Source organism: Pongo pygmaeus, chromosome 8 (genome assembly GCF_028885625.2).
Source record: "Pongo pygmaeus isolate AG05252 chromosome 8, NHGRI_mPonPyg2-v2.0_pri, whole genome shotgun sequence".
Classification (NCBI taxonomy): Eukaryota; Metazoa; Chordata; class Mammalia; order Primates; family Hominidae; genus Pongo; species Pongo pygmaeus.
The window spans coordinates 105,213,325-105,241,133 of record NC_072381.2 but is presented as its reverse complement, the minus strand read 5'-3'; the positions used below and the strand labels follow the sequence as shown (position 1 = coordinate 105,241,133).

The 27,809-nt window shown below is 42.2% G+C and overlaps 1 protein-coding gene across 5 annotated transcripts in view; it reads left to right on the top strand.

Annotated features, from left to right (window-relative positions):
• The window catches only part of DNMBP (dynamin binding protein), a 135,469-nt gene that overhangs the window by 37,998 nt on the left and 69,662 nt on the right, over nt 1–27,809 (top strand). For all 5 annotated transcript variants that reach the window (XM_063670143.1, XM_063670142.1, XM_054435548.2 and 2 more), the window contains 2 exons: nt 1,840–1,962; nt 13,843–15,834. In XM_063670143.1, the coding sequence (XP_063526213.1) occupies nt 1,840–1,962; nt 13,843–15,834 (2,115 nt within the window). The remainder of the gene's footprint in view (nt 1–1,839; nt 1,963–13,842; nt 15,835–27,809) is intronic.

The following is a 27,809-nucleotide window of genomic DNA, read 5'->3' as shown; positions in this document are numbered from 1 at the left end:
GTGCTATTATTCCTCTTCTCAAAATGTGCTATTCCTTTCTTCATAACCCTGTTGTTTACTACTGCTTTTCTTTTCTTTCTTTTTTTTTTTTTTTTTTTTTTTTGAGATGGAGTCTTGCTCTGTTGCCCATGCTGGAATGCAGTAGCATGATATCGGCTGACTACAAGCTCTACCTCCCAGGTTCATGCCATTCTCCTGCCTCAGCCTCCCGAGTAGCTGGGACTACAGGCACATGCCGCCACGCCTGGCTAATTTTTTGTATTTTTAGTAGAGATGGGGTTTCACTGTGTTAGCCAGGATGGTCTCAATCTCCTGACGTCATGATCCGCCTGCCTCGGCCTCCCAAAGTGCTGGGATTACAGGCGTGAGCCACTGCGCCCGGCACTACTGCTTTTCATAACCAGCTTTATGATTTGTGGAACACAAGGTACTGTCCACCTTGTTTCCTCTGTCTGTCTTCTTTGAACATTTTCTACCCTTTCTTTCATTCTTCATTTGATCTTAGGCAAAAGGCTGAGAAGTGATCTTTCTTTCATTTTCTTCAAAGGAGCATGATTCATCCTGTTCACTCCTTCTCGTATCCATGGCTGGCCCAAATTTATTAAAGTTATCCTTTACCCTACATGGTACCTACCTCCCACATTCCACACACCTGGTTAGCTTTCTTCAATTCTGTAGGATATGTGTTCACATCGATTTCTTTCATTAATTAGCCTAGGGAAGGGTGGAAGCTTTTCCCACACCACATGCATCTGTGTTAATCCAATCCTTAACTTGCATATACTCATATTTATGTAAGTCTGGGTTGGAGTCCTTCGAGCACACTCTGTTGACACTTAACCCACATTTGGGAGATAAATTATTTCCCAGTAGAAATGATATCTCAGCTGAGACAAAAATGATGAGAAGGAGTTAGCAAGGAAAGATGGTAGGCAGAGAGGATTGCTTGTTGAAGGTCCCTGGAATGTGAGAACACAGGGGACCTAGAGAAGTTTAGTAGGGCATGAGGTGTGAGTGGTTGAGGGAGAAAGGTGGGCTGGAGAGATGAGCAAAAGCTGGATCATGGGAGATAGAGTATGCCATGGTAAGGAGTGAAGGAAATGGGAAACCCTGAAAGTGCTTTGAACATGATCAGATTTGAATTTTAGAAAACTCACTGCTGCAGACTTAAGAATGATAGAAAGGGACAAAACTGAAGGCAGGGAAGCATTTGGAAGGTCGCTGCAGTAATCCAGGTGAGAGATGGTGATGGCATGGACCAAGGTGGTAGGTCTGGAGATAAGTATACCCAGAGATAGAAGGTAGAATCAATCAGACTTTCTGATACTTTCCAACTGGCAGGCCCTGTCTTTCTCCCACCACCTGTTAAAACCTTATCTACCTTCAGATTCAAATGCTATTGTTTTCATGAAGTTTTTTGTGTTCTTCCTGACCTATTACCTACCTTCTCTGAACTTCCATAACAATTTGTGTACTTACATTATGATACCAGATTTCAGGATTGAATTATTATTTGTCTGAATTCGACTTTTTGTCTGAACTAGGTTTTTAGATGTTTGAAAACCAAAACTGTCTTACTTATGTTTTCCTCTGCAGCATGCTTTACATATAGCAGCCCCCAGTAAATGCATACCAAATTGAATTGCATTCCCTCTGTTCTGCACGCATCTAGTTTTGTGCACTATACTTCTTCTCCAACAGATTATCCAATTAAGAGTATTCCCTGAGTTTTCAAGTTAGGGTCTATACATGGACTCAGAAGAAAAGTTTTTGTCCTTGTACACAGATGGGAAAAGAAATCTCAGTATTAAAATTTAATATGTTTGCTTTTCTTTTCAGGACAGTTCCCCAGCAGTTTTGTGGAAATTGTGACCATTCCCAGTCTAAAAGAGGGAGAGAGGCTGTTTGTGTGCATTTGTGAATTCACATCCCAAGAATTGGATAATCTTTCCCTCCATCGAGGTAAGCTGCTCATCAAATAGTAGACTATTTGAAATTAGATTTTTGGAGTCTGCCCGTTTCGACAACCAGATCCTTTTTGAATTTGTGAAGTGGCTTAACCTCTAGAGAGTCCTCGGCAATACCAAAGTAGCGTGGACGTAATGATGCCTTATAGTTTAGTACCATTTTACAATTTCCATGGTATTTTCTCACAACTATATTCTCATTTGATCCTCAGCACAGACCTGGGAGGTAGGAAAGTGGGGATTATTAACTGTATTTTATAAATAATGAGAGCAAAATTCAAAGACTGTTGGCTGAAGGTGGGAAGTCTTGGCCTCAGAATATGAACTCATCATATTCTAAGTCCAGGATTATCTTTCCACTGCCCCCATGCTATAGCCACACTTCAGGCTCACACTCTCTCTTTTTTTTTTTTGAGGCAGTAGTCTCACTCTGTTGCCCAGGCTGCAGTGCAGTGGTGCGATCTCAGCTCACTGCAACCTCTGCCTCCTAGGCTCAAGCAGTCCTCCCACCTCAGCTTCATGAGTAGCTGGGACCGCAGGCACATGCTACCACGCTGGGCTAATTTTTAGTATTTTTGATAGAGATGGGGTTTTGCCATATTGGCCAGGCTGGTCTCGAACTCCTAGGCTCAAACAGTCTGCCTGCCTTGGCCTCCCAAAGTGCTGGGATTACAGGCATGAGTCACTGCACCTGACCAACTTCAGGCTTTATTTCTCTTTTTTTCTTTTAAAAACTGATATGGGGCGTGGGGGGAGGGAGAAAAAAAATAACTGGATACGGCTTTGCTAACAATACTACCATTTATTAATGCATAATAATAGAGCAGGAATTTTGACGTGGAAATTAAGAGACAGGTGCAAAACATCCCCATTTTACTATTGTCTCATCAGAGCCAGTTTAAAAGGAAGTGATTTAAAACAGATAGTCATACTTAGCCAGGCATGGTGGTGTGCACCTATAGTCCTAACAACTCGGGAGGCTGCAGCAAGAGGATCGATTGAGTTGGAAGCGTCAGTGAGCTATGATCACATCACTGCACTCCAGCCTGGGTGACAGAGTGAGACCCTGTCTCAAATAAATAAATAAATAAATAAAAATTAAAACAGGTAGTCATAGCTATCTCTCAGTGATTTTCCAAGTATTTCTCCCTTCTTGCACTCTGATTAGATGAACAAACTATAAACTATAAACCATTTCAACAAATATCCGTAAGTCCATTCTGCATAAACAGAGAAACCAGTAGTGTCTAAAAGACAGAAGCTTCTGACCAATCCAATTTTGTGATGACTCAGTCATCAAAACAGTAGAACTTATTAGGTGTGTTATTAATATCATTACTTGCTCTTTGGCATATGGCACAAAAGGGACAGGCTTGATTTCTTAAATCATGTACACACACACACACACACACACCCCCCCCCAGAAAAACCTAGCAAACTTCTCTAATCCTTAGTGATAAGAATGGAATAATGGATTTTGACCTTAATCCTCAAAATCTATTTTGAGATTAAGATTCTTTATTTTTAGATTTTGTTTTATTTTGTTTATTTATTTATTTGTTTGTTTTTTGAGACGGAGTCTCATTCTGTCAAGGCTGGAGTGCAGTGGCGTGATCTTGGCTCACTGCAACCTCCGCCTCCCAGGTTCAAGTGATTCTCCTTCCTCAGCCTCCCGAGTAGCTGGGACTACAGGCGCCTGCCACCACACCCAGCTGATTTTTGTATTTTTAGTAGAGATGGGGTTTCACCATATTGGTCAGGCTGGTCTCAAACTCCTGATCTTGTGATCTGCCCACCTTGGCCTCCCAAAGTGCTGGGATTATTTATTTTTTATTATACAAATTTTGTTTTATTTTTTAAGACACAGGGTCTCACGTTGTTGCCCAGGCTGGTCTGAAACTCCTAGCCTCAAGTGATGCTACCACCTCAGTCTCCCAAGTAGCTGGGATTACAGACCTTACTTAACTTTAAGAAGTATCATTAGGATTGATAAGAGGCTGGGTATAGTGGCTCATGCCTGTAATCCTAGCATTTTGGGAGGCCAAAGGCAAGAGTATCCCTTGAGCCCAGGAGTTTGAGATCAGCCCGGGCAACATGGCAGGACCTTGTCTCTACAAAAAAAAAAAAAAAAATTAGCCAGGCATGGTGGTGCATACCAGTGGTATATGCCTGTGGTCCCAGCTACTCAGGAGACTGAGGCAGGAGCCTGAGCCCAGGAGGTTGAGGCTGCAGTGAGCTGTGTTTACGCCACTACACTACAGCTTGGGCAACAGAGCAAGACCTTGTTTCAAAAAAAAAAAACGTATTAATGAGAGAAAATGCCACCACGCTCTGTTGTTTTGAGAGTTTCTCACTTTATACACTTCACTTTATACTCAGTCTCTACTTCAGCTCTATGCTTTCTTGTTAATCAGTGTTGGGAAGGTAGACAGAAATAGATTAAGAGATTATAGCAGGGACCTTATCTGTCCTTACTCATAGCTCTCCCAGTGGAGTCTGTAGTCCATATCTGATGGAATGGAGAAAGGACAAGAGTGCAGTGGCTTCCGCTGGCTGTTCAGAGGATGTGGGTAGCATGAACTTTTCTTAGGAAGTATGGCCATCTGAGAGATTCTCAGAAAGAACCTGGCATCGTGAGTCACCTGTCCGAAGACTGACTCAAGGTCAGGCCAGGACCTGGAATCTGTAGATTTTATCTTGACTACCTTTTAACCAATTAAGCCTAATAAGCTTAAAGATGTAAGTGGAATCCAAAGGAAGAGGATGCGGGCAGGGGGATACATTGGGAAAGAGAGACTAGAATGAGATGTACTAATTATCCATGGTTTTATCTTGTTCTCCTGTCTGTGATAATCTACTACCAATAAACACACTGACCAGTCAGCTTTCCTTCTATGCCTTTCACATTTTTTTTTTAGCTCTGTCTTTTAATTTGGAAACACAAGCCTTTGAGGATGGAGGAGTTAGTTATACCTATGCAATTTGCCTTTTTCTGGGAAACTTAGCTTGTGACACAAATGATTTTAATTTCTCTTTTTCTATACATGACAAGTCACATCAACAGGTATTAATTTTACTGGTGGGAAACAAAATCACTAAAAAATGAAAGTATTGTTTTATGCCAGATATAGTTTATCAGACTTGCATCTAGGCTTCCTGTTTTTTAAGTCTAGTGCTTGGGATGGCGCTTCAACTTCCTAGACTGAAAATCACTTTTTCCATTAGATCAGTGTGTCTGTAAATGAAATGTTGATGATGGAATATGTCAGGAGGGGATTTGGAAACCTTAAGAGTATGTGGGGCCAGGCATGGTAGCTCACGCCTGTAATCCCAGCACTTTGGGAGGCCTAGGCGGGTGGATCACCTGAGGTCAGGAGTTCGAGACCAGCCTGGCCAACATGGTGAAACCTCATCTTTACTAAAAATACAAAATTAGCTGGGCATGATGGTGCATACCTGTAATCCCAGCTACTTGAGAGGCTGAGGCAGGAGAATTGCTTGAACCCGGGAGGTGGAGGTTGCAGAGAGCCAAGATTGTGCCACTGCAGTCCAGCCTGGGCAACAAGAGCGAAACTCCATCTCAAAAAAAAAAAAAAAAGTATGTGGGATAATGTTTGAGATCTGTTGTGTTTTACCACGTGCCTTTTTAGTTCATTGTTACTTACTTACCTTTAAGAAGTATCATTAGGATTAATAAGAGAAAAAATATATATGTAATTTATAGATGTCTATATGTATTTAGAGCAGGCAGTATAGCTTAGGGGATAAGAATTCTGACAGGCCTAAGTTTAAATCCAAGTCCACCACTTAATAGCTGTGACCTTGGATTAGTTACTTAAGTCTCTCAGCCTCAGTTTTCTTATCTACAAAATGAGGATAATAATATAATACCTACCTCAGGGTGATTGTGAGGATTAGATGAGGTTGTACATGGAAAGCATATGGTAGTAGGTAAGAGCTCAGTAAATGCTAGCTATTCTTCTTAGTCTTAACCTGGGCGCCTGGGCTTCGTTGATGTGCTTTGGGTATCTTGTTTCTGGGATAATTCTGTGAAGTTTTGTGTGTCTGTTCTCAGAGAGATTCTATGTGAAATCAGAACCACTGATCTTTGTTCCAGCAGGTGTCACCCTTCTTCCTTTTCCTGAAGCTATGTAATTGTTTTGGACTATTCATACTGTTTTGAGTTAAAATATATATATATAAATTTTTTTTTTTTTTCTTGGGGTGGAGTCTCACATTGTCGCCCAGGCGGGAGTGCAGTGGCGCAATTTCTGCTCACTGCCACTTCCGCCTCTTTGGTTCAAGTGATATTCATGCCTTAGCCTCCCGAATAGCTGGGATTACAGGTTTGTGCCACCACACCTGACTAATTTTTGTATTTTTAGTAGAGACAGGGTTTCATCATTTTGGCCAAGCTGGTCTCGAACTCCTGACTTCAAGCGATCCGCCTGCCTCGACCTGCCAAAGTGCTGGGATTACAGGCATGAGCCACCACGCCTGGCCTCGAGTTATATTTAAACTGAGAAACAAGTCTGTCTCTTAGAAGAAGAATCAAAACAGTTGGCCAGTGCCCCTGACTATCCTAAAAAAACAACAGAGAGGAGAAAAGAAAGGTGGGGGGGTGGAGGGGAGTAAAGAACAAAAGCAAAATAAGAGATTAGTGCAAGGAGGCTGGGCGCAGTGGCTCACGCCTGTAATCCCAGCACTTTGAGAGGCTGAGGTGGGTGGATCACGAGGTCAGCAGTTTGAGCTCAACCTGGCCAAGATGGTGAAACCTCATCTCTACCAGCACGGTGGGAGGCGCCTGTAATCCCAGCTCCTCGGGAGGCTGAGGCAGGAGAATTGCTGGAACCTGGAAAGCAGAGGTTGCAGCGAGCCGAGATTGCACCACTGCGCTGCAGCCTGGGTGACAGAGCAAGTCTCTGTCTCAAAAAAAAAGAGAGACTAGGACAAGGAAAAGACAGAGAGGAGAGAAAAAAGTTAGTGCATATTATGACAAGTGATAGAATATCACTAATAATTGCCTCACATAAGACAGATTCCTCATCCCTTGCCTATAACCTGCCCCCTCAAACAAAAGGCCAATAAAAAATAAATTGACCAGTGGTATTTGTCAGTCAAAGCACATGTGTTGTAAATTTGTGATACCATGAATGTGAGCTCTCAGGAAAGAAGTTCTGACATGGCTTGTATGGAAACCTGAATAAAATACTGTACGTGGTCAGGCTGCATAAAGCACATAGTTCCCCTGGCATTTAGAGAGAACCCAAAAGGAGTCCGTGAGGAACCTAGGACTGCAGTCAGACTGCTCGTATCTGATTCTAAGGAGACCTGCACTCCTTCTTACCATTTTATTCCTAACGCATTTCCTGTTCAAATAAAAAATCCAACCAGAGGAAACAAGCAGTGTGGCTGGGATTAATTGTGCATGAGTCAAAGGCTCAGGCTGACCCTAAGGGTCACCACACTTCCTATTTTTCTGTTCTCAAAATCTGGTCTTGCTAGTCCAGAAGTTCCTCATATTGGTATTTCAGAAGTCTGGGAATGACCACTAGTTATTCTGGAGATACCGATCTAATGGAAAAAGTGATCCGTTCCTAAGGAATCACCTAGGATCCCAGGGGAATAGCTTGTATGACTCTTTCTGATGAAAAACAGAGACTTATGCTTCAGTAACAGGTCTATAAAATAGGGGCATTCAGGCAGAATATGGTGACCCACACCTTTAATCTCAGCAGTTTAGGAAGCCTAGGTGGGAGGATCACTTGAGCCCAGGAGTTTGAGGCCAGCTTGGGCAACAAATGAGACCCCATCTCCACAATAATAAAAAAAAAAAAATTAGCTGGGCACAGTGGCACACACCTGTAGTCCCAGCTACTCAGGAGGCTGAGGCAGGAGGATCGCTTGAGCCTGGGAGGTCAAGCCTGCAATGAGCAGTGATTAAGCCACTGCCCTCCAGCCTGGGTAACAGACTGAGACCCTGCCTCAAAAAATAATAATAATCAAATGAATTTTAAAATAAAAAGGGTATTGAACTAAATAATCTCTAAGGTACTTTCCAGGTTCTAAGTTGTGCATGTTTTTGAAGATTCACCTTTACTATGTAGAAATAACCAACAAAATAGCAGTCCATCAGGTAATAAAGCTTATCAAAACAGTTACCGTGTTGAAAATAGACAGGAAAACAAGCCTTATTATATGGGTTCATGAGGATCTGGCAAAACAAGGAAAATAGCATAATTCTACAGCTTTAAGAAAGCCAGTTGATTTCAAAGCCAGCAGAGTGGGAGTTATGGCACGCTTTTATTCCTCCCCTTCACCAAAGGCCCGTTGTGTCTGAACAGCAGTCAGTCACCAGTGCATTCCCTCTGTGTTCCCGATGGATGGCCTTAGGGCCAGAGGGAAAAAAATTACTTGTGGTTTTTTTTTCTTTTTTTTTCTTTTAGACAGAGTCGCTGTGTCGCCTAGAGTCGCTGTGTCGCCCAGGCTGGAGTGCAGTGGCGCAATCTCGGCTCACTGCAAGCTCCGCCTCCCGGGTTCACACCATTCTCCTGCCTCAGCCTCCCTGGTAGCTGGGACTACAGGCGCCCACCACCACACCCAGCTAATGTTTTGTAATTTTAGTAGAGACAGGGTTTCACCGTGTTAACCAGGATGGTCTCAGTCTCCTGACCTTGTGATCCCCTGCCTCGGCGTCCCAAAGTGCTGGGATTACAGGCATGAGCCACCGCGCCCAGCCTTGTGATTTTTTAGGACCCCAACTTCTGACCAAGGGATAGGGAATCATAAGTTAAAGGAATGCAGAAATACAGGACCAAGACCCTATTTTTGGGGAACATTGAAACCAAATAGTATCAAATTTGTGAAAATATGTTGAGCACCTCTCTCTAAGTCTAAAATCTTATGTTAGGTGCTGTATAGTATATAAAAATACAAGTGTCAGAATTCGTGATATAGACAATAATTTCTTTTCTAGGCTATAGACAGCCAAGATGAATGTGAGCTTCTAAGGTTTTTTAGAGAAGCAAGCCAAGGTTTCAGATGGAGAGACAGTATAACAGGAGTAAGGCTTTGGGGTTAATAATGATGTGGCTTCATAACAATAAAAGCCTCCTTGTGTGGAATAGGGTCTCGTTTTATAGGTGAGATAATATTGGATAGTTGGAGAAGGGGAAGGTTGTGACTGGATAATCATGAATATAAGTTTGCTTTGGGGTGAAAGCGTAAGTCTTTTGGTAGCTCAGTAAACCTCTACAGAGAGTGTCCAGAGCAAATTTATTTTTTATATATTTTGGGTAATAAGAATAGGATTACTGAAGAAGAAGCCATTAGCAGTAGGCTCCTTGTGCTTCATGGTAAAAGTTTGGCCCGGGGAGGGAGATGATAAAACTGGTACATTTGTAATCTTGATTTGTCAGGAATCATTTGGTAGACTTGAAGAAATAATGCCTGGGGACAAGATTTCAAAGGGTGAGATGGTGGGAATTGGACCAGGGTCGTAGCATAGAGCAGTTAGTAGAAGGAAGAGGCCGGGCACAGTGGCTCACACCTGAAATCCCAGCACTGTGGGAGACTGAGGCAGGTGGATCACTTGAGTCTAGGAGTTCGAGACCAGCCTGGGCAACATAGTGAGACCCTGTCAAAATAAAAATTAGGTATGGTGGCACATGCCTGTAGTCTCAGCTACTTAGGAGGCTGAGGTGGGACAATCAGTTGAGCCCGGGTAGTCAAGGCTGCAGTAAGCCGTGATTGCACCACTGCACTCAGCCTTGGTGATAGGATGAGACCCTGTCTCCACAAAAAAAAAAAAAAAAAAAAAAAAAAGAAGGAAGAAATATTTTGAAAGAAGGAATTAGAAGAAAAAAGGAAATTAGCAGCAAAAGTCAGTTTGGAAAGCAGAATGTAATGAGTTTATTTGGGAGTTGGAGTTGAAGAATAATCATCATTAGCAAATGAACATCAAGTGCTTGCCATGCAAAAGGCATCATACCAGACTCTTGAGATACCAAAGAGAAGGTGGTACCTACCATTAAGGAACCTGTAACCTACTTGGGAATATTAGACAGACTTATTTTTTTTTTCTTATTTATTTATTTTATTTTATTTTTTAGAGACAGGGCCTCTCTTTGTCACCCAGGCTGGAGTACAGTGGTCCGATCATAGTTCACTGTAGCTTTGAACTCTTGGGCTCAAGCAGTCTTCTCACCTCAGCCTCACTAGTAGCTGAGACTACAGGCAATAGCCACCTTGCCTGAGTAGACTTAAATTTTTTGTTGTTGTTGTTGAGACGGAGTTTCGCTCTTGTCACACAGGCTGGAGTGCAATGGGGCAACCTCAGCTCACTGCAACCTCTGCCTCCCACGTTCAAGCCATTTTTCTGCCTCAACCTCTCGAGTAGCTGGGGTTATAGGCGTGCACCCCGCCGCCCAGCTAATTTTGTATTTTTAGTAGACACAGGGTTTCACCATGTTGGCCAGGCTAGTCTTGAACTCCTGACCTGAGGTGATCCCACCCACCTTGGCCTCCCGGAGTGCTGGGATTACAGGTGTGAGCCACCGCACCTGGCCTAATTTTTTTTTTAATCAAGAGCATATAAAAGTCAAGAGCATAAAAGATAACCCGGTTTTCCAATGTGCTTGACTATAAAATGACTCATAGGATTTTGCCAGGTGCTTTGCTACCCAGATCTTATTTTACCTAGGCCAGGTGCATTCCTTGAGCACCTCTGACTTGGGTACTGAGTGAGAAGGAAATTTTAACTATAAAAGTATAGGTAAGATTAACTTTAATCTTAACTGTAAGATTAAAATAGATAATCTACAAATGAATAGCTTATAATCAGATAATTAAGAGTTTGTTATAAAACAATTGATGATAAAATTAGAGTAATTTTTTCAAAATTAAATCATAAATCATATAGAACTGAATTTTAATTTCATTTTTCCAGAAACATATACTGTGCTCTTATCCTTTCTTTACCTCAACTTCTACAATAAGACAGATGCTAACTGTTCAGCTTACATTTTGTGAGGATAACCTGAAAATTGGTTATTTTCAAAAACAAAAGTGGTGATTATTGGTACCTTCTTTTAAGATCTCATTATAATATATTTTCAGGATAGGGACAGTTCAAGAAGGCCTCTGGAGAACATGATTGAACATTCATTGTCCATACCCTTCATCTCCAACAAAGAACCCTTTACTGAAGATTTTTTTTTTCTTTTTGGAGACACAGTCTCACTCTGTTGCCCAGGCCGGAGTGCAGTGGTGCCATCATAGCTCACTGCAGGCTCAAATTCCTGGGCTGAAGTGATCCTCCTGCCTCAGGTTCCCAAGTAGCTGGGACTATAGCACTCACCACCGAACCCGGCTAATTTTTTTTTTAATTTTAAATAGAGACGAGGTCTCGCTATGTTGCCCAGGCTGATCTTGAACTCTTTGCTCAAGCAGTCCTTCTACCTCAGCCTCCCAAAGTGCTGGAATTACAGGTATGAGCCACTGCACCTGGCCTCCCTGTATACTCTTAAAAGTTATTGAGACCCCAAAGAGCTTTTTTGTTTTTGTGGGGGTTTTTTGTTTTGTTTTTGTTTTTGAGACAGTGTCTTTCTCTGTCACCCAGGCTGGAGTGCAGTAGCACAGCCGTGGCTCACTGCAGCCTTGACTTCCCAGGTTCAAGTGACTCTCCCGCCTCAGCCTTCCAAGTATCTGTGACCACAGGTGGGCACCACCACACTTGGCTAATTATTGTATTTTTCCCAAAGAGCTTTTGTTTATGTGGGCTGTGTCTGTTGATATTTATCATACTAGCTATTACAACTGGGAATTTTTAAAAGTTGTTTATCAATCCATTAAAAACCCATTACATATTAACATAAATAACATATTTTTACGAAAAATCAGTATAGGTTTCCAAACAAAAAAAAAAATTAATGAGAAATGACATTGCTTTACATGTTTGTAAATATTTTTAATGTTCGACTTACTAAAAGAAAACCAGATTCTATTTGCATCTGTATTCAATCTGTTGCAATGTGTTGTTTTCATAGAATTATATGAAGAAAATCCAGCCTTACACAAATATGCAATGGGAGATGGGAAAAGGTATTTTAATAGTCTTTTCAAATAATTGCAAATATTCATCGTTGACACTGCACCAAAATTCAACGATTGGTAATTTCTTACGAGTTAATTGCAGTATGGGATCTGAAACTACGTCGGTGAACTTTCATAATATTACACTAAAATTCATTAATCTATCTTGCTTTTGGAATGTGAATCTTTTAGCCATGAATGATTTTATACCAGCATGCATTTGTCATTTGGGAAATATTGATTCAGTTAGCTACTCAGTTATTCCAAATGTTGACCATTTCAACATACAATATAAAAAAATCATATATGTTACTATCTCATCAGAAGAATCTTTAAGTATGGGAAAGCTGCCAAGCCCATGGTAGTAGATACAAGTTTTCCAAAATTCTGATTTTCTCTTGGAAGTTGGAATTTTATCATTGGCAACAAATACTGTCATTTGTTTTCCTTGATGTTTCAGACTCACTTTCATTTTGGAGGAAACATCTGCCAGATATCTAAGTCTGAATAAACATAGTTGTCTGTTATTCATTCTTGCACATAAAATGGTGTTATGTGAAAATAAACAGATGGTTCAGGCATATAACTCAGTTACTCATGCTTCTCCTCAACCAGTAAAAGTGCTTTATGTGTAATTCCCATATTGTCACACAGAATATTACAAAAGATTTGTTCTTAAGGGTTGAGATTTAACACAATGCATAATTTGTATTGCTTCTTAACTGAAAATGGCTTTTTTAAAAATCGTGAGTACATGGTTGTGAAGAATACGATGACCATACAGTGACTATTCGTGTAATTTGTGGCTACTGCTTTTGCTTATGAATTGCCAGCAGTTTTTAATTAATTAATTATTTTTTTTGAGATGGAGTCTTGCTCTGTTGCCCAAGCTGGAGTACAGTGCTGCGATCTCGGTTCACTGTGACCTCTGCCTCCTGAGTTTAATTTCTGCCTCAGCCTCCCGAATAGCTGGGACTACAGGCACATGCCACCATGCTTGGCTAATTTCTATATTTTTAGTAGAGACGGGGTTTCACCATGTTGACCAGGCTGCTCTTGAACTCCTGACCTCAAGTGATCCGCCTGCCTTGGCCTCCCAAAGTGCTGGGATTACAGGCATGAGCCATTGCGCCCAGCCATTTTATTTTTATTTTTGAGACAAGTGTTGCTCTGTCACCCAGACTGGAGTGTAGTGGTGAAATCACAGCTTACTGCAGCCTTGACCTTCTGGGTTCAAGCTATCCTCCCACCTCAGCCTCCTGAATAGCTGGGACTACAGGCATGAGTCACAATGCACAGCTAATTTTTAAATTTATTGTAGAGACAAGGTCTTGACATGTTGCCCAGGCTGGTTTTGAACTCCTGGTCTCAAGCGATCCTCCTGCCTTGGCCTACCAAAGTGCTCGGATTTCTGGTGTAAGCCACCGCACCTAGCTGGCCAGCAGTTTTAATCACCATTGCTTTTTCACAGAGATTACAAAAGTCTGCAGAGTAAAATATGTAGATAAAGTCTTAGTGTTATTATGAGAATGGTTTTGACCTCACAGATTCTCTGCTAGGATCTTGGAGACCCACCCCTAGGTTCCATGGATCACTCTGAAAACTGCAGGTTTATAGAACTGCTCCAATTCAATAAATTGTCAAAATTGTTCATGCTCCTAAAGCTCTAGGTGTATTTCCTTGAATTTGGTAGCTGTTTAAAATGAGAGGTTGCACTATTAGTTGTGATAATGTTCTGCTGGGTGATGACTGAGGTCACCATCTCTGCTCCTCTTTTCTTTAGGTGACCTGGTGATTCTCGATGGCATTCCCACTGCAGGCTGGCTGCAGGGCCGAAGCTGCTGGGGCGCACGGGGCTTCTTCCCGTCTTCGTGTGTCCGCGAGCTCTGCCTCTCCTCACAGAGCCGGCAGTGGCACTCCCAGAGCGCCCTGTTTCAGATTCCGGAATATTCCATGGGACAAGCCCGGGCCTTGATGGGGCTTTCTGCTCAGCTGGATGAAGAGCTGGACTTCAGGGAAGGGGATGTGATCACCATTATTGGAGTTCCTGAACCAGGCTGGTTTGAAGGGGAGTTAGAGGGCCGAAGAGGCATTTTTCCAGAAGGTTTTGTAGAGTTGTTGGGGCCCCTGAGGACTGTGGATGAGTCAGTAAGTTCTGAAAATCAAGATGACTGCATTGTTAATGGTGAAGTAGTTACCCCTGTAGGAGAAGAAGAGATAGGGCCGGATGAGGATGAGGAGGAGCCAGGGACCTACGGGGTCGCCCTGTACAGATTCCAAGCCCTGGAGCCAAATGAGCTGGATTTCGAGGTCGGGGATAAAATCCGAATTCTGGCGACCTTGGAAGATGGCTGGCTGGAAGGATCCCTGAAGGGCAGGACAGGCATCTTTCCTTACCGGTTTGTGAAATTATGTCCTGACACACGGGTAGAGGAAGCCATAGCTCTGCCCCAGGAAGGCAGCCTTGCCAGGATCCTGGAAACTTCTTTGGATTGTTTGGAGAACTCCGTAGGAGTAGAGGAACAAAGACATGAAACCAGTGACCATGAGGCCGAGGAGCCTGACTGCATTATTTCTGAAGCACCCACTTCTCCCCTCAGTCATCTGACTTCAGAGCATGACGCAGACAGAAACTCTTATCAGGATGAGGACAGCGCAGGAGGGCCCCCGAGAAGCCCAGGCGTGGAGTGGGAAATGCCTCTTGCCACAGACTCTCCAACCTCTGACCCTACAGAGATAGTCAATGGTATTTCCTCCCAACCTCAGGTCCCTTTTCATCCCAACTTGCAGAAAAGCCAGTATTATTCTACAGCGGGAGGGAGCCACCTGCACTCAGAACAGTACCCTGACCTTCTTCCCCTAGAAGCAAGGACTAGAGACTATGCCAGCCTACCTCCCAAAAGAATGTATTCCCAGCTAAAAACTCTTCAGAAGCCAGTGCTCCCTCTTTACAGGGGCTCTTCTGTTTCAGCTTCAAGGGTAGTCAAACCCAGCCAATTGAGTCCTCAGCTCCACGACCTAGCAAGTTATGCTAAAAAGCACCACACGTCCAGCGTTTACTCTGTCTCAGAGAGATTGGAGATGAAGCCTGGTCCGCAAGCACAAGGGCTTGTTACGGAAGCAGCAACACATTCACAGGGAGACGGCAGCACTGACCTGGACTCGAAGCTGACACAACAGCTGATCGAGTTTGAGAAGAGCTTGGCAGGGCCCGGCACAGAGCCAGATAAAATTTTACGCCACTTTTCAATCATGGACTTTAACTCTGAGAAGGATATTGTCCGAGGTTCCTCAAAGTTAATCACAGAGCAGGAGCTGCCGGAAAGGAGAAAGGCCCTAAGGCCACCACCACCTCGTCCCAGTACTCCATTATCCACTTCTCCCCATTTGCTGGTTGACCAGAACCTAAAACCTGCACCACCCTTGGCGGTGCGACCCTCTCGTCCAGCTCCCCTGCCTCCCTCAGCACAGCAGAGAACGAATGCGGTATCCCCCAAGCTCCTATCTCGACACCATCCTACCTGTGAGACCTTAGAAAAAGAGGGCCCCGGACATATGGGAAAGAGTCTGGACCAGACCTCCCCATGCCCCTTAGTGCTGGTGAGGATTGAGGAAATGGAACAGGACTTGGATATGTACAGTAGAGCTCAAGAAGAGCTAAACCTCATGCTGGAGGAGAAGCAGGATGAATCATCAAGGGCAGAGACCCTCGAGGATCTCAAGTTCTGTGAAAGTAACATTGAAAGTTTGAATATGGAACTCCAGCACCTAAGAGGTAAGTAACGAGGAAATAATATATACTTGTTTCTTGACACTCACAAGTCCCAGAAACAGCCTACCCAGGCTTTTTAGGGATATGTTACCATCCTCGATGGACAAAAAATGATTTACATTTTCATTACCTAATTTCTTTTCTTTTTTTTTTCTTTTTTTGAGACAGAGTCTTGCTCTGTTGCCCAGGCTGGAGTGCAGTGGCATGAACTTGGCTCACTGCAGCCTCCGCCTCCTGGGCTCAAGTGATTCTCCTGCCTCAGCGTCCCAAATGGCTGGGATTACAGACGTGCACCATCACCACACGTGGCTAATTTTTGTATTTTTAGTAGAGACAGGGTTTTGCCGTGTTGCCAGGCTGATCTTGAACTCCTGACCTCGGGTGATCCACCTGCCTTGGCCTCCCAAAGTGCTGGGATTACAGGCATGAGCCACCACGCCTGGCCTCTTTTTTTTTTTTTTTTTTTTTTTTGAGACAGAGTTTCGCTCTTGTTGCCCAGGCTGGAGTGCAATGGCACGATCTTGGCTCACCACAACCTCTGCCTCCCAGGTTCAAGCAATTCTCCTGCCTCAGCCTCCTGAGTAGCTGGGATTACAGGCATGCGCCACCATGCCTGGCTAATTTTGTATTTTTAGTAGAGATGGGAATTCTCCATGTTGGTCAGGCTGGTCTCGAACTCCTGACCTCGGGTGATCTGCCCGCCTCGACCTCCCAAAGTGCTGGGATTACAGGCATGAGCCACCGCACCCAGCCTCACTACCTAATTTCTTATTTCATCACCCTAGATAGGCTGTCTTGAGCCTCTGACTCTGTTTTGAACCTATGACTGCTGTAGCCTCCTGACTTCATTTGCTGCTCAGATAAAGAATCTCAAACCTTGCCGGGTGCAGTGGCTCACACCTGTGATCCCAGCACTTCGGAAGGCTGCGGTGGGTGGATTGCTTGAGCCCAGGAGTTTGAGACCAGCCTGGGCAACAGGGCCAAACCCTGCTTCTACAAAAAAATACAAAAAATAATTAGCCAGGCGTGGTGGTATATCCCAGTAGTCCCAGCTACTTGGGAGGCTGAGGTGGGAGGATTGAACCTGGGAGGCAGAGGTTGCTGTGAGCAATGATCGTGCCACTGCTCTCCAGCTTGGGCAACAGAGTGAGACCCTGCCTCCAAAAAAAAAAAAAAAAAGAATCTCATACCTTGGAGACACATATACCTCCGGGACATTTATGTCTCTTATTCTGCTATGGCATCCATAGCAGTGGTGCAGATGGGAAGTCCCTAAGTAGAACTTTCTTTATTCAGGCGTCACTAAGCACTAAAGACTTCCAGGTTAAGACTCATGAGAAAACTCCATCTTGTATCTTTGCTGTCCAGAGAGTAGATTTCTTTTTTTTCTTTTTTTTTTTTTTTGAGACAGAGTCTTACTCTGTCACCCAGGCTGGAGTGTAGTGGTGAGATCTTGGCTCACTGCAACCTGTGCCTCCCGGGTTCAAGTGATCTCATGCCTCAGCCTCCCAAATAGCTGGGATTACAGGTGCATGCCACCACGCCTGGCTAATTTTTCTATTTTTAGCAGAGATGGGGTTTTGCCACGTTGCCCAGGCTGGTCTCGAACTCCTGACCTCAAGTGATCCACCCACCTTGGCCTCCCAAAGTGCTGGGATATCATGCCTGGCCAAGGGAGTAGATTTTAATAATAGTAATGGCTAACATTTATTACCATATTAGTAAGCATGTGTTAGAATTTGCCTACAGGAAGAATGTTCACAGCTACCCTAAAGGTACAGTGATAATTCATATGGCTACTCTATAGATGAGGAAACTAAGACATAGATATTGAGTAGGCTCAAGCCTGTAATACCAGCACTTTGGGAGGCCGAGGTAGGAGGATCGCTAGAGCCCAGGAGTTCAAGAGCAGCCTGGGCAACATAGAGAGACCCTGTCTCTAAACAAAAAAAAAAAAAAAAAAAAAAAATTTAAATTAAATTTGAAAAGAGATTAAGTGACTTGCCAAGGGAGTTGGGATTTAAGCTTATGTTTCTAACAACTATAGTTCACCGCTTCCTACCTGGCACATTGAAAAATTCAAATTATTTCCCTTAATTTGGGAGTGATAAGCCTCTGGAGACTTCATTCATATTCACCAGACTCACGGGAGAAAAAATTTATAAATAGGAAGAGTACGAGAGGGAGGCAACCAACAGCAATTGGTCTAGGGCCCAAGAACGTGAATGCATGTCATTTTTGGCTTATGTACCAGAGACCTTTGAACTTATGTGTCACCAGGAAAGTCAATAATAGAAAGCAACCCAGGGGGTCTAGGAATAGCAGGATACTAATTGGAGATGAAAGCAGAATGCTGATCCAGAGATCCTGGATCAGGATGGCAGACTGAGCACACATAGCTACCTCCCTCCCTTTCTACTTTAGGTCTATAAAAGTGAATGGAAATAATAGAATAAAAAAATTCCAATAAAAAAGAGTGTTATTGGAAATCAGGTAATCTTCTGAAAGATGGTATAGCAGAAAGAGAGGGAAACCTCTATTCAAAATATTCTTAGGAAAAGACTATTATGCATGTGGGCAGAGTTCTAAGGGAACTGCAGACTAAGAGATGGTGTGGTAGGAGGGGTCCTAGAGCACATTCAGTGTAATTGATTAGGGGATAGCTAGGGAGCCAGGCTGCTGGGTTGCTTGTACTGAACAGCAGGAGCATTTACCCTCAAGCTAGAGCATGAAGTAGATGCTTAGACAAGTCCTCAAAAAGGTGTTCATTTAATATGAGTACCTGAGCTCTCGGGAATGCCAGATACCTTGATTTCAGAGTCCCTGTAAAAGAATTCTGAGGGAACCTTGGGTGGGTGTTACATTCCCAAAGCCCTAACAAACTCCAGATTATCCATCACTTTCTATACCTACAAGTTTCAAGATAAACCTGTAAACAATTCTTGCATTAGATATTGTATTAGTCCATTTTCACACTGCTGATAAAGATACCAGAGAATGGGCAATTTACAAAATGAAGAGGTTTAATGGACTTACAATTCCACATGGTTGGGGAGGCCTCACAATCATTGTGGAAGGCAAGGAGGAGCAAGTCACATCTAACATGGATGGTAGCAGGCAAAGAGAGAATTTGTGCAGGGAGACTCCCATTTTTTAAAACCATCCGATCGTGAGACTTACTCTCACGACAGCGGCACAGGAAAGACCTGCCCCCATGATTCAATTATCTCCCACTGGCTCCCTCCCACAACACATAGGAATTCAAGATGAGATTGGAGTGGGGATGCAGCCAAACCATATCATTCCGCCTGGACCCTCCCAAATCTCATGTCCTCACATTTCAAAATTAATCATGTCTTCCCAACAGTCCCCCAAAGTCTTAACTCATTTCAGCATTAACTCAAAAGTCCACAGTTCAACGTCTCATCTGAGACAAGGCAAGTCCCTTCTGCCTATGAGCCTGTAAAATCAAAAGCAAGTTAGCTACTTCCTAGAAACAGTGGGGATACAGGCATTGGGTAAATACAGCCATTCCAAATGGGAGAAATTGGCCAAAACAAAGGGGCTGCAGGCCCCATGCAAGTCTGAAATCCAGTGGGGCAGTCAAATCTTAAAGCTCCAAAATGATCTCCTTTGACTCCATGTCTCACAACTAGGTTACACCGATGCAAGAGGTGGGTTCCCATGGCGTTGGACAGCTCTGCCCCTGTGGCTCTGCAGGGTACAGCCTCCCTCCTGGCTGCTTTCACGGGCTGATGTTGAGTGTCTGTGGCTTTTCCAGGCACACGGTGCAAGCTGTTGGTGGATCTACCATTCTGGGGTCTGGAGGATTTTGGCCCTCTTCTCACAGCTCCACTAGGTGGTGCCCCAGTAGGGACTCTGTGTGAAGGCTCTGACCCCACATTTTCCTTCTGCACTGCCCCAGCAGAGGTTCTCCATGAGAGCCCTGCCCCTGCAGCAAACTTCTGCCTGGACATCCAGGCATTTCCATACATCCTCTGAAATCGAGGCAGAGGTTCCCAAACCTCAATTCTTGACTTCTGTGCACCCGCAGGCTCAACACCATGTGGAAGCTGCCAAGGCTTGGGGCTTGCACCCTCTGAAGCCATGGCCTGAGTTCTACATTGGCCCCTTTCAGCCATGGCTGGTGCAGCTGGGACACAGGGCACCAAGTCCCTAGGCTGCACACAGCACGGTGACCCTGGGCACAGCCCAGGAAACCACTCTTCCCTCCTAGGCCTCCGGGCCTGTGATGGGTGCAGTTGCCATGAAGACCTCTGACATGCCCTGGAGACATTTTCCCCATTGTCTTAGGGATTAACATTTGGCCGCTTGTTACTTATGCAAATTTATGCAAATTTATGCAGCCAGTTTTTCTCTTCAGGAAATGGGATTTTCTTTTCTATCACATTGTCAGGCTGCACATTTTTGGAACTTTTGTGCTATGCATCCCTTATAAAACTGAATGCCTTTAACAGCACCCAAGTCACTTCTTGCATGCTTTGCTGCTTAGAAATTTTTTCTGCCAGATACCCTAAATCATCTCTCTCAAGTTCAAAGTTCCACAAATCTCTAGGGAAGGGGCAAAATGCTACCAGTCTCTTTGCTAAAACATAACAAGGGTCACTTTTGGTCCAGTTCCCAACAAGTTCCTCATCTCCTTCTGAGACCACCTCAGCCTGGATTTCGTTGTCCATATCTTTATCAGCATTTTGGTCAAAGCCATTCAACAAGTCTCTAGGGAGTTCCAAACTTTTCCACATTTTCCTGTCTTCTTCTGAGTCCTCCAAATTGTTGCAGCCTCCGCCTGTTACCCAGTTCCAAAGTCAGTTCCACATTTCCGGGTATCTTTTCAGCAGTGCCCCACTTTACTGGTACCATTTTACTGTATTAGTCCATTTTCACACTGCTGATAAAGACATACCCAAGACTGGGCAATTTACAAAAGAAAGAGATTTAATGGACTTATAGTTCCACATGTTGGGGAGGCCTCACAATCATGGTGGAAGGCAAGGAGGAGCAAGTCACGTCTTACGTGGATGGCAGCTGGCAAAGAGAGAGCTTGTGTGGGAAGACTCCTGTTTTTCAAAACATCATCTCTCGTGGGACTTATTCAGTCACGAGAACAGCACAGGAAAGACCTGCCCCCCATGATTCAATTACCTCCTACCAGGTCCCTCCCACAACATGTAGGAATTCAAGATGGGATTTGGGTGGGGACACAGCCAAACCATATCAGATATATAGGTGGGAGAATAAAAGACTCCCAAATTTCAGGTAGCAGGAATTTCCCAGTAATGGTACTTTTTAGAATTAATAGTGTTCCATGGAAAATGTTATGTCTTCTGTGCCTAAGAACACTGCAGTGTTTTTATTTTTATTTTTTGCGTGTGCAGCGTTTTTAAATGGGTAAATGGACTGGTACTACATAAAACTGGTGTTCTTTTTTATTCACCAGACCGTCATTTTCAGAATTAGTTTATTCAGCAAGTGTTCTGACTTTCTAAAAAAAATTGCTGTTTAGTACTGTGAAAGAATTAATGTGGGTGTAGTCTATTTCGGGAAGACTTTGTAAAATTTGAATCCACCAAATACAGTATTGGGTATGTTAATGTTGATTTGATTGATTTCTCAAAAGGTGTTTTGATAATATCTATTGCTAATATGATAAAATTACTTATTCCTTGCAGTAACAGCCAATTTCTCATAAGGTCATTTTTTTCTGTCTTCATAAAAGGTGTATCCAACAATATAAGCTATCCCTCAAGAGGTGGAAATTAACCAATTTGAGCACCAGGCATTACTCCTCTAATCTGGTTCTGTATAAGTTATAATTTTAAAATTTAAGGGCTAAGATTTAAAGAACTTTCAATACAGCATTTATCTAATTCTGATCAATATTATATTTAGTTGTTAATATGCTTACTGAGAAGACAGGTTTTATCTATTATTCAGTGTGTCATTTCCCACACACCTGGTATGATGTTCTATACATAGTAGGGACTCAACTACCTAATGAAGGGAGTTGAGTTTAACTGAATGGATTTGAATTGAATTGCCTGCTCTACCTCCCAGATTTTTCAGAGATCTCCTACTTCTGTTGCTACTTTGAACTGGTCTACTTGGGACCTGGTAACTGTCAGTGCAGAGATGCCAGGCCCCTTGTCAGACCAGTGCTGTGCCAGACCCACAGTGAGGTTTTTAGTGTAGCTACTGCCTCTTCTTAAAACTCTGCATTTATTTATTTATTTATTTATTTATTTATTTATTTATTTATTTAATTTATTTTTGAGACGGAGTCTCACTCTCGTTGCCCAGACTGCAGTGCAATGGCGCGATCTCGGCTCACTGCAACTTCTGCCTCCCGGGTTCAAGCGATTCTTCTGCCTCAGCCTCCCAAGTAGCTGGGATTACAGGTGCCTGCCACCACGCCTGGCTAATTTTTGTATTTTTAGTAGAGATGGGATTTCACCATGTTGGCCACCCTGGTCTCAAACTCCTGGCCTCAAATGATCCGCCTGCCTTGGCCTCCCAAAGTGCTGGGATTACAGATGTGAGCCATCATGCCCGGCCTTGGTTTTTATTTTCTTTCCATATGGTAAGCATAGCTGTTTTATAGTCTATATGTATGATTCCAAGATATTCAGTCTTAGTGGGACTGTTTCTGATGTCACATGGGTTCTCATTCTTGTGGTCTAGGTTCTTTGTGTGTCTGGTTATCTTACTATGTGCTGGTCATAGTATTTGGAAAATCTTAAGACTTGAGGTGAAGACACCTGAACTCTAGAAGGAATTTGCATTTGTTTCTGTCAGTTGTTTGTAGTCAACTAATGTTTTCAAATTCCTGAAGGATAGTGATATTTGAGATTCAGGAGTAAGAAGCTGGAATTCCTGGGAATTCCTAAATTATAGCCTTGTATTTTAAAAACTTTTACTTACACATTCTTGAATAGTAGTAGAAATCATAATCAAAGGTGACAAGTTTTCCTGTGCTAGTATTACACTAACATTTTCAGAGGTTTTATATTTGTATATGATAAATGCACGGTTTGTTGTTGTGAGCCACAATGCCATGATATGATTATATATTTTAATAACATGTAAAAATATTCTCTACCTGATAATAGACTTTTTTAAAGGACTTGTTTTTTGTAAGAGCTGTTTTAGATTAACAGCAACATTGAAAGGAAGGTACAGAGATTTCCCATATCCCGTGCCCCTACACATACGTAGCTTATCATCAACATCTTAAAAACATTCTTAAATTTCATTTTTAAATAATTTTAGATTTATAGAAAGCTGCAAAAATAAGAGCTTCCATATACTTTGCTCAGCTTCTCCTAACCTTAATATCTTACACACCTGTAGAAGATTTATAAAATCAGAAAATTAATGTGATAATATAAAACATTAAAAGAAAAACATTAGTGCAAGATAAATGTCAAAAACTATTTAAAAATTGAAAGAAATACCACAAATATTTAGTATTTTAAATTACTCTTAAAATAGAATTTTATTTTAATTTTTAAATGTTAGATTGAGGGAGTACATGTGCAGATTTGTTACAAGGGTATGTTGCATAATGCTGAGGTTTGGGCTTCAATTGATCCCATCACCTGTGTAAGAGAACATAGTACCTAATAGGCAGTTTTTCAACCTTTGCCTCCCTCCCTCCGTCCCTCCATTGTCCTGTAGTCCCCAGTGTCTGTTGTTCCTATCTTTATGTCCATGTGTACCCAGTATGTAGCTCCCACTTATAAGTGAAAACATGTGATATTTGTTTTTCTGCTTCAGCCTTAATTTTCTTAGGATACTGGCCTCCAGCTGCATCCATGTTGCTGCAGAGGACATGATTTCATTCTATTTTGTGGCTACATACTATTTCATGGTGTGTATATACCAGGATTTCTTTATCCAGTCCACCGTTGATAGGCACTTAAGTTGATTTCATGTCTTTGCTATAGTGAATAGTGCTGGAGTCAACTGAGTGCAGGTGTGTTTTTGGTAGAAGAATTTTCCTTTGGGCATATACCCAATACTGGGATTGCTAGGTCGAATGGCAGTTCTACTTTTAGCCCCTTAAGAAATCTCCAAACTGCTTTCCACAGGGGCCGAACTAATTTACATTCCCACTAACAGTGTGTAAGTGTTCCCTTTTCTCTACAACCATGCCAACATATCTGTTATTTTTTTACTTTAATACCCATTCTGACCGGTGTAAGATGGTTTCTCATTGTGGTTTTGATTTGCACTTCTCTGATGATTAGTGATGTTAAGCATTTTTTTCATATATTTGTTGGCCGCTTGTATGTCTTCTTTTGAGAAGTATCAGTTCATGTCCTGTGCCCAGTGTTTAATGGGGTTGTTTTTTCTCTTGTTAAGTTCCTTATAAATTCTAGATGTTAGGCCTTTGTTGGATGCATAGTTTACATATAGTTTTTCCCAGTCTGTGAGTTGTCTGTTTACTCTGTTGATAGTTTGTTTTGCTGTACAGAAGCTCTTTAGTTTAATTGGGTTCCAGTTGTCAATTTTTGTTTTTGTTGCAGGTTGCCTAAGCCAATGTCTAGAAGAGTATTAACTAGGTTTTATTCAAGGATTTGTGTAGTTTGAGACCTTACATGTAAGTCTTTAATCCATCTTGAGTTAATTTTTGTATATGGTGAGAGATGGAAGTCCAGTTTCATTCTTCTGCGTATGATTAGTTTTTCCAGTACCATTTATTGTATAGAGAATTCTTTCCCCATTGCTTATTCTGATCAACTTTGTTGAAGATTACTTGGTTGTAGGTGTGCAGCTCTATTTCTGGATTTTCTATTCTGTTCCATCGGTTTACATGCCTTTAAATAGTATTTTAAATACACAGAGCATTAGTTGCTCTATCTGATAGTGTTGATCTTTGTTTTGTGACTAATATTTCACACATCAAAAAAAGGTTTTCATTTTATGTTGATGTTGGTGGAATTGTTAAGTGTGTATTCAAAAGCATTTCCGGAGCTGGGCTCAGTGGCTCATGCCTGTAATCCCAGCACTCTGGGAGGCCGAGGCGGGTGGATGACTTGAGGTCAGGAGTTTGAGACCAGCCTGGCCAACATGGTGAAACCCCATCTCTGCTAAAAATACAAAAAATTAGCAGGGAATAGTGGTGTGCACCTGTAATCTCAGCTACTTGGGAGACTGAGGCAGGAGAATGGCTTGAACCCAGTAGGCAGAGGTTGCAGTGAGCCAAGATCGCGCCATTGCACTCCAGCCTGGGCAACAGAGCGAGACTCCGTCTCAATTAAAAAAAAAAAAGAAAAAAAAAGCATTTCTGGGTAGGGCTGTTCGGGTGCATGTTGTCTCATGAAAGCTCATTTTCTTTTTTAATGTTGAAAACATTTTTTCTGCTTGTTCTGATTTTGGCTTTGTCATTGAAATTGATATTGCTTGTGCTAATTTAGATTTTAGATGTGTTCCTGATTTTGTGTAGGGATATTTCACAACAATATTCACATCTTCTCTTTTGCATTTCTTCTGTTAAAACATTTATAAAGAACTATATAGCAAATATTAAGCAGTGGAAAACACTGGACAAACATTACTGGGTGGTATTCAAATAATGGAACATTTGCCTCTCTGAGCAAGATTTAGCACTATACAGAATCATGTGTCAGAATTGCTAATTTAAGGACTTACTTTGTTTGCAAAACTTTATTTCTTAGACTATCCTTATAAGATCTGTATAAAGCATACTATACAAGTAAGCTTATTAATCTTTATTTTATTTGCAAGAATGACTCACTGTTGGCAACACACAGGGCCATGAGCACACACTCTTCTAAACACATGTATTACACAGCAACAACTATGAGCAAAGCTAACTGATTAGACCCTGGCCCTCCTACCCACTCTTGTCCTCATTCCCAGAAATGTCACCTTTAACATTTTACTTTGCGTGCTAGTATTCTCTGCTCTTGTGTCAACTTGACATTGGTGGATTTCTTTAAACTCTTAATGTCTCTGCATTTATTGTTAGGCTTTATTCTCCCAGGAGAATCCTAGTACCTTCTCTCGTTTTCTAGAGTCCTCAGCTGATTTTTTTTTTTTTTTTTTTTTAGAAAGACATATAAATTTCCTAAGAAATGCTGAGAAGGAATTTCCACATGGAAACAAACACTAGTCATTCTCAGCCCAGGTCCAACTTAAACCAATTTCAAGGCTCAGTGTACCTTGTACCTTGGATGACCAAGGTATCGGAACTCAGCTGTAATTTAGCAAGAGGGCTGGCCCAATTCCGATTTACCCTTGGGAGTCCTTTAGGATCTTAGCTTATTACAGAAAAGGTCTCCTTTTAGATTTCTATTTTAAAGATTTTTTTTTTTCTATGAGAGACTGATCCAAATAACGTAGACTTCAATTATTGGAAATAAAAAGTCCAGTATTAGTTTTAGATAAGCCAGTCTTTGGCTGTAACTGAGAATTAGGAGTTTTAAATTTGGAATTATCGTCTAGAGTCAGGGTAGAATACTAGACAGTATTTATGATTGCTGTGTGTTGGGGAATGAAACATCATTTTGTGGCCTTCCGTGTGGTATTCAGGTCAATCACTCATTCATCCAGGAAATACTCATTTATTTTTACCATGTGCCAGGCACTGTGCTAAGGGCTGGGTACATAGCGATGAACATTATAGATGTGCTCACTGGTCTCAAGGAGCTTCCAGTCAAATGAGTTGCTAATTAACAAGTTAAGGTTCCGATCTCAAGCACACTACCTTCAAGTCTGAACAGGTTGACTTGCAAAGCAGTAGAAACATTAAGAGTTAGTTCTCAGACTTTCAGGTTTCCCAGTACATATTATTTTTAGAAGCTCTTATCAAGACTACCTAGTGCTACCCTATCTCTAGGTGAGGTTCACACACCTGAATTTGAAAAGAGGGTGTGCATTCATTTCTTTATTCAGTGTATATTTCTTGAGCACACACGATGAGCCAGGCACTGGCTACACGTTGATTAATTTAAAAAAACATAGTCATATTATCATTCATATTTATGTTTGAAACCCCAGTGATGATATTGATATTGACCTCTATAGCTAATTATGCTCTTTCCTGCTACCTTGGAATCATGACCAATGGCTACTTTCGGTGTGGGTCAGTTCCGGAACCCCATTGTTCTAAATCAGTGCAGTGGATGCCAAACTACAGAGCGAGTCAGGAACCTTGCTCCTAAACTTCCCTCTTTCTGGCCTTTAAAGTAATGTCAAAGGAAGGTTGACCAGAGACTCTAAAAGTAATTTTCAGTGATGTCTGTTGCAAATTAAATCAGAACATGTTTTTCAGGAAAATGATATTCCCCAGTCTACTGGGTAGCATCTAAGATGCACTAAAGACAGCCAGTAGATTAACAAGCTGGAGAATGACTGATATGGAACAATAACATCTTTATACTGAAGTGATACATAATATTCTAGACAGATTTTTAAAATTTTAAAGTGTAACTGTTTTATATGCAGAAGCAATTTGTCATTCTGCAGCCTCCTTGGAATCCCTTAGGTATAAGAATTATTTCTCAGCCAGGCATGGTGGCTTATACCTATGTGTGGTAGTTCATGCCTCCCAGCCCTTTGGGAGGCCAAGGTGGGAGGATTGCTTCAAGACCAGCCCAGGCAACATGGTGAGACCCCGTTCCTAAAAAAAAATACAAAAATAGCTGGATGTGGTGGTGTACACCTGTAATTCCAGCTACTAGGGAGACTGAGGTGGGAGGATTGGGTGAGCCCAGGAGGCCGAGGCTGCAGTGAGCTGTCATCGTGTCATTGCACTCCACACTCCAACCTGGGTGACAGAGTGAAATTGCTCAAAACAAACAAACAAAAAAACCCACACACACACAAGAATTCCTTCTCAAACTAGTAAGAGATAATAGAATTAAATAGCCAAATCATTCTGTGTTTTTTTGTTGTTGGTTTTTTTTGAGACAGAGTCTCGCTCTTGTCACCTA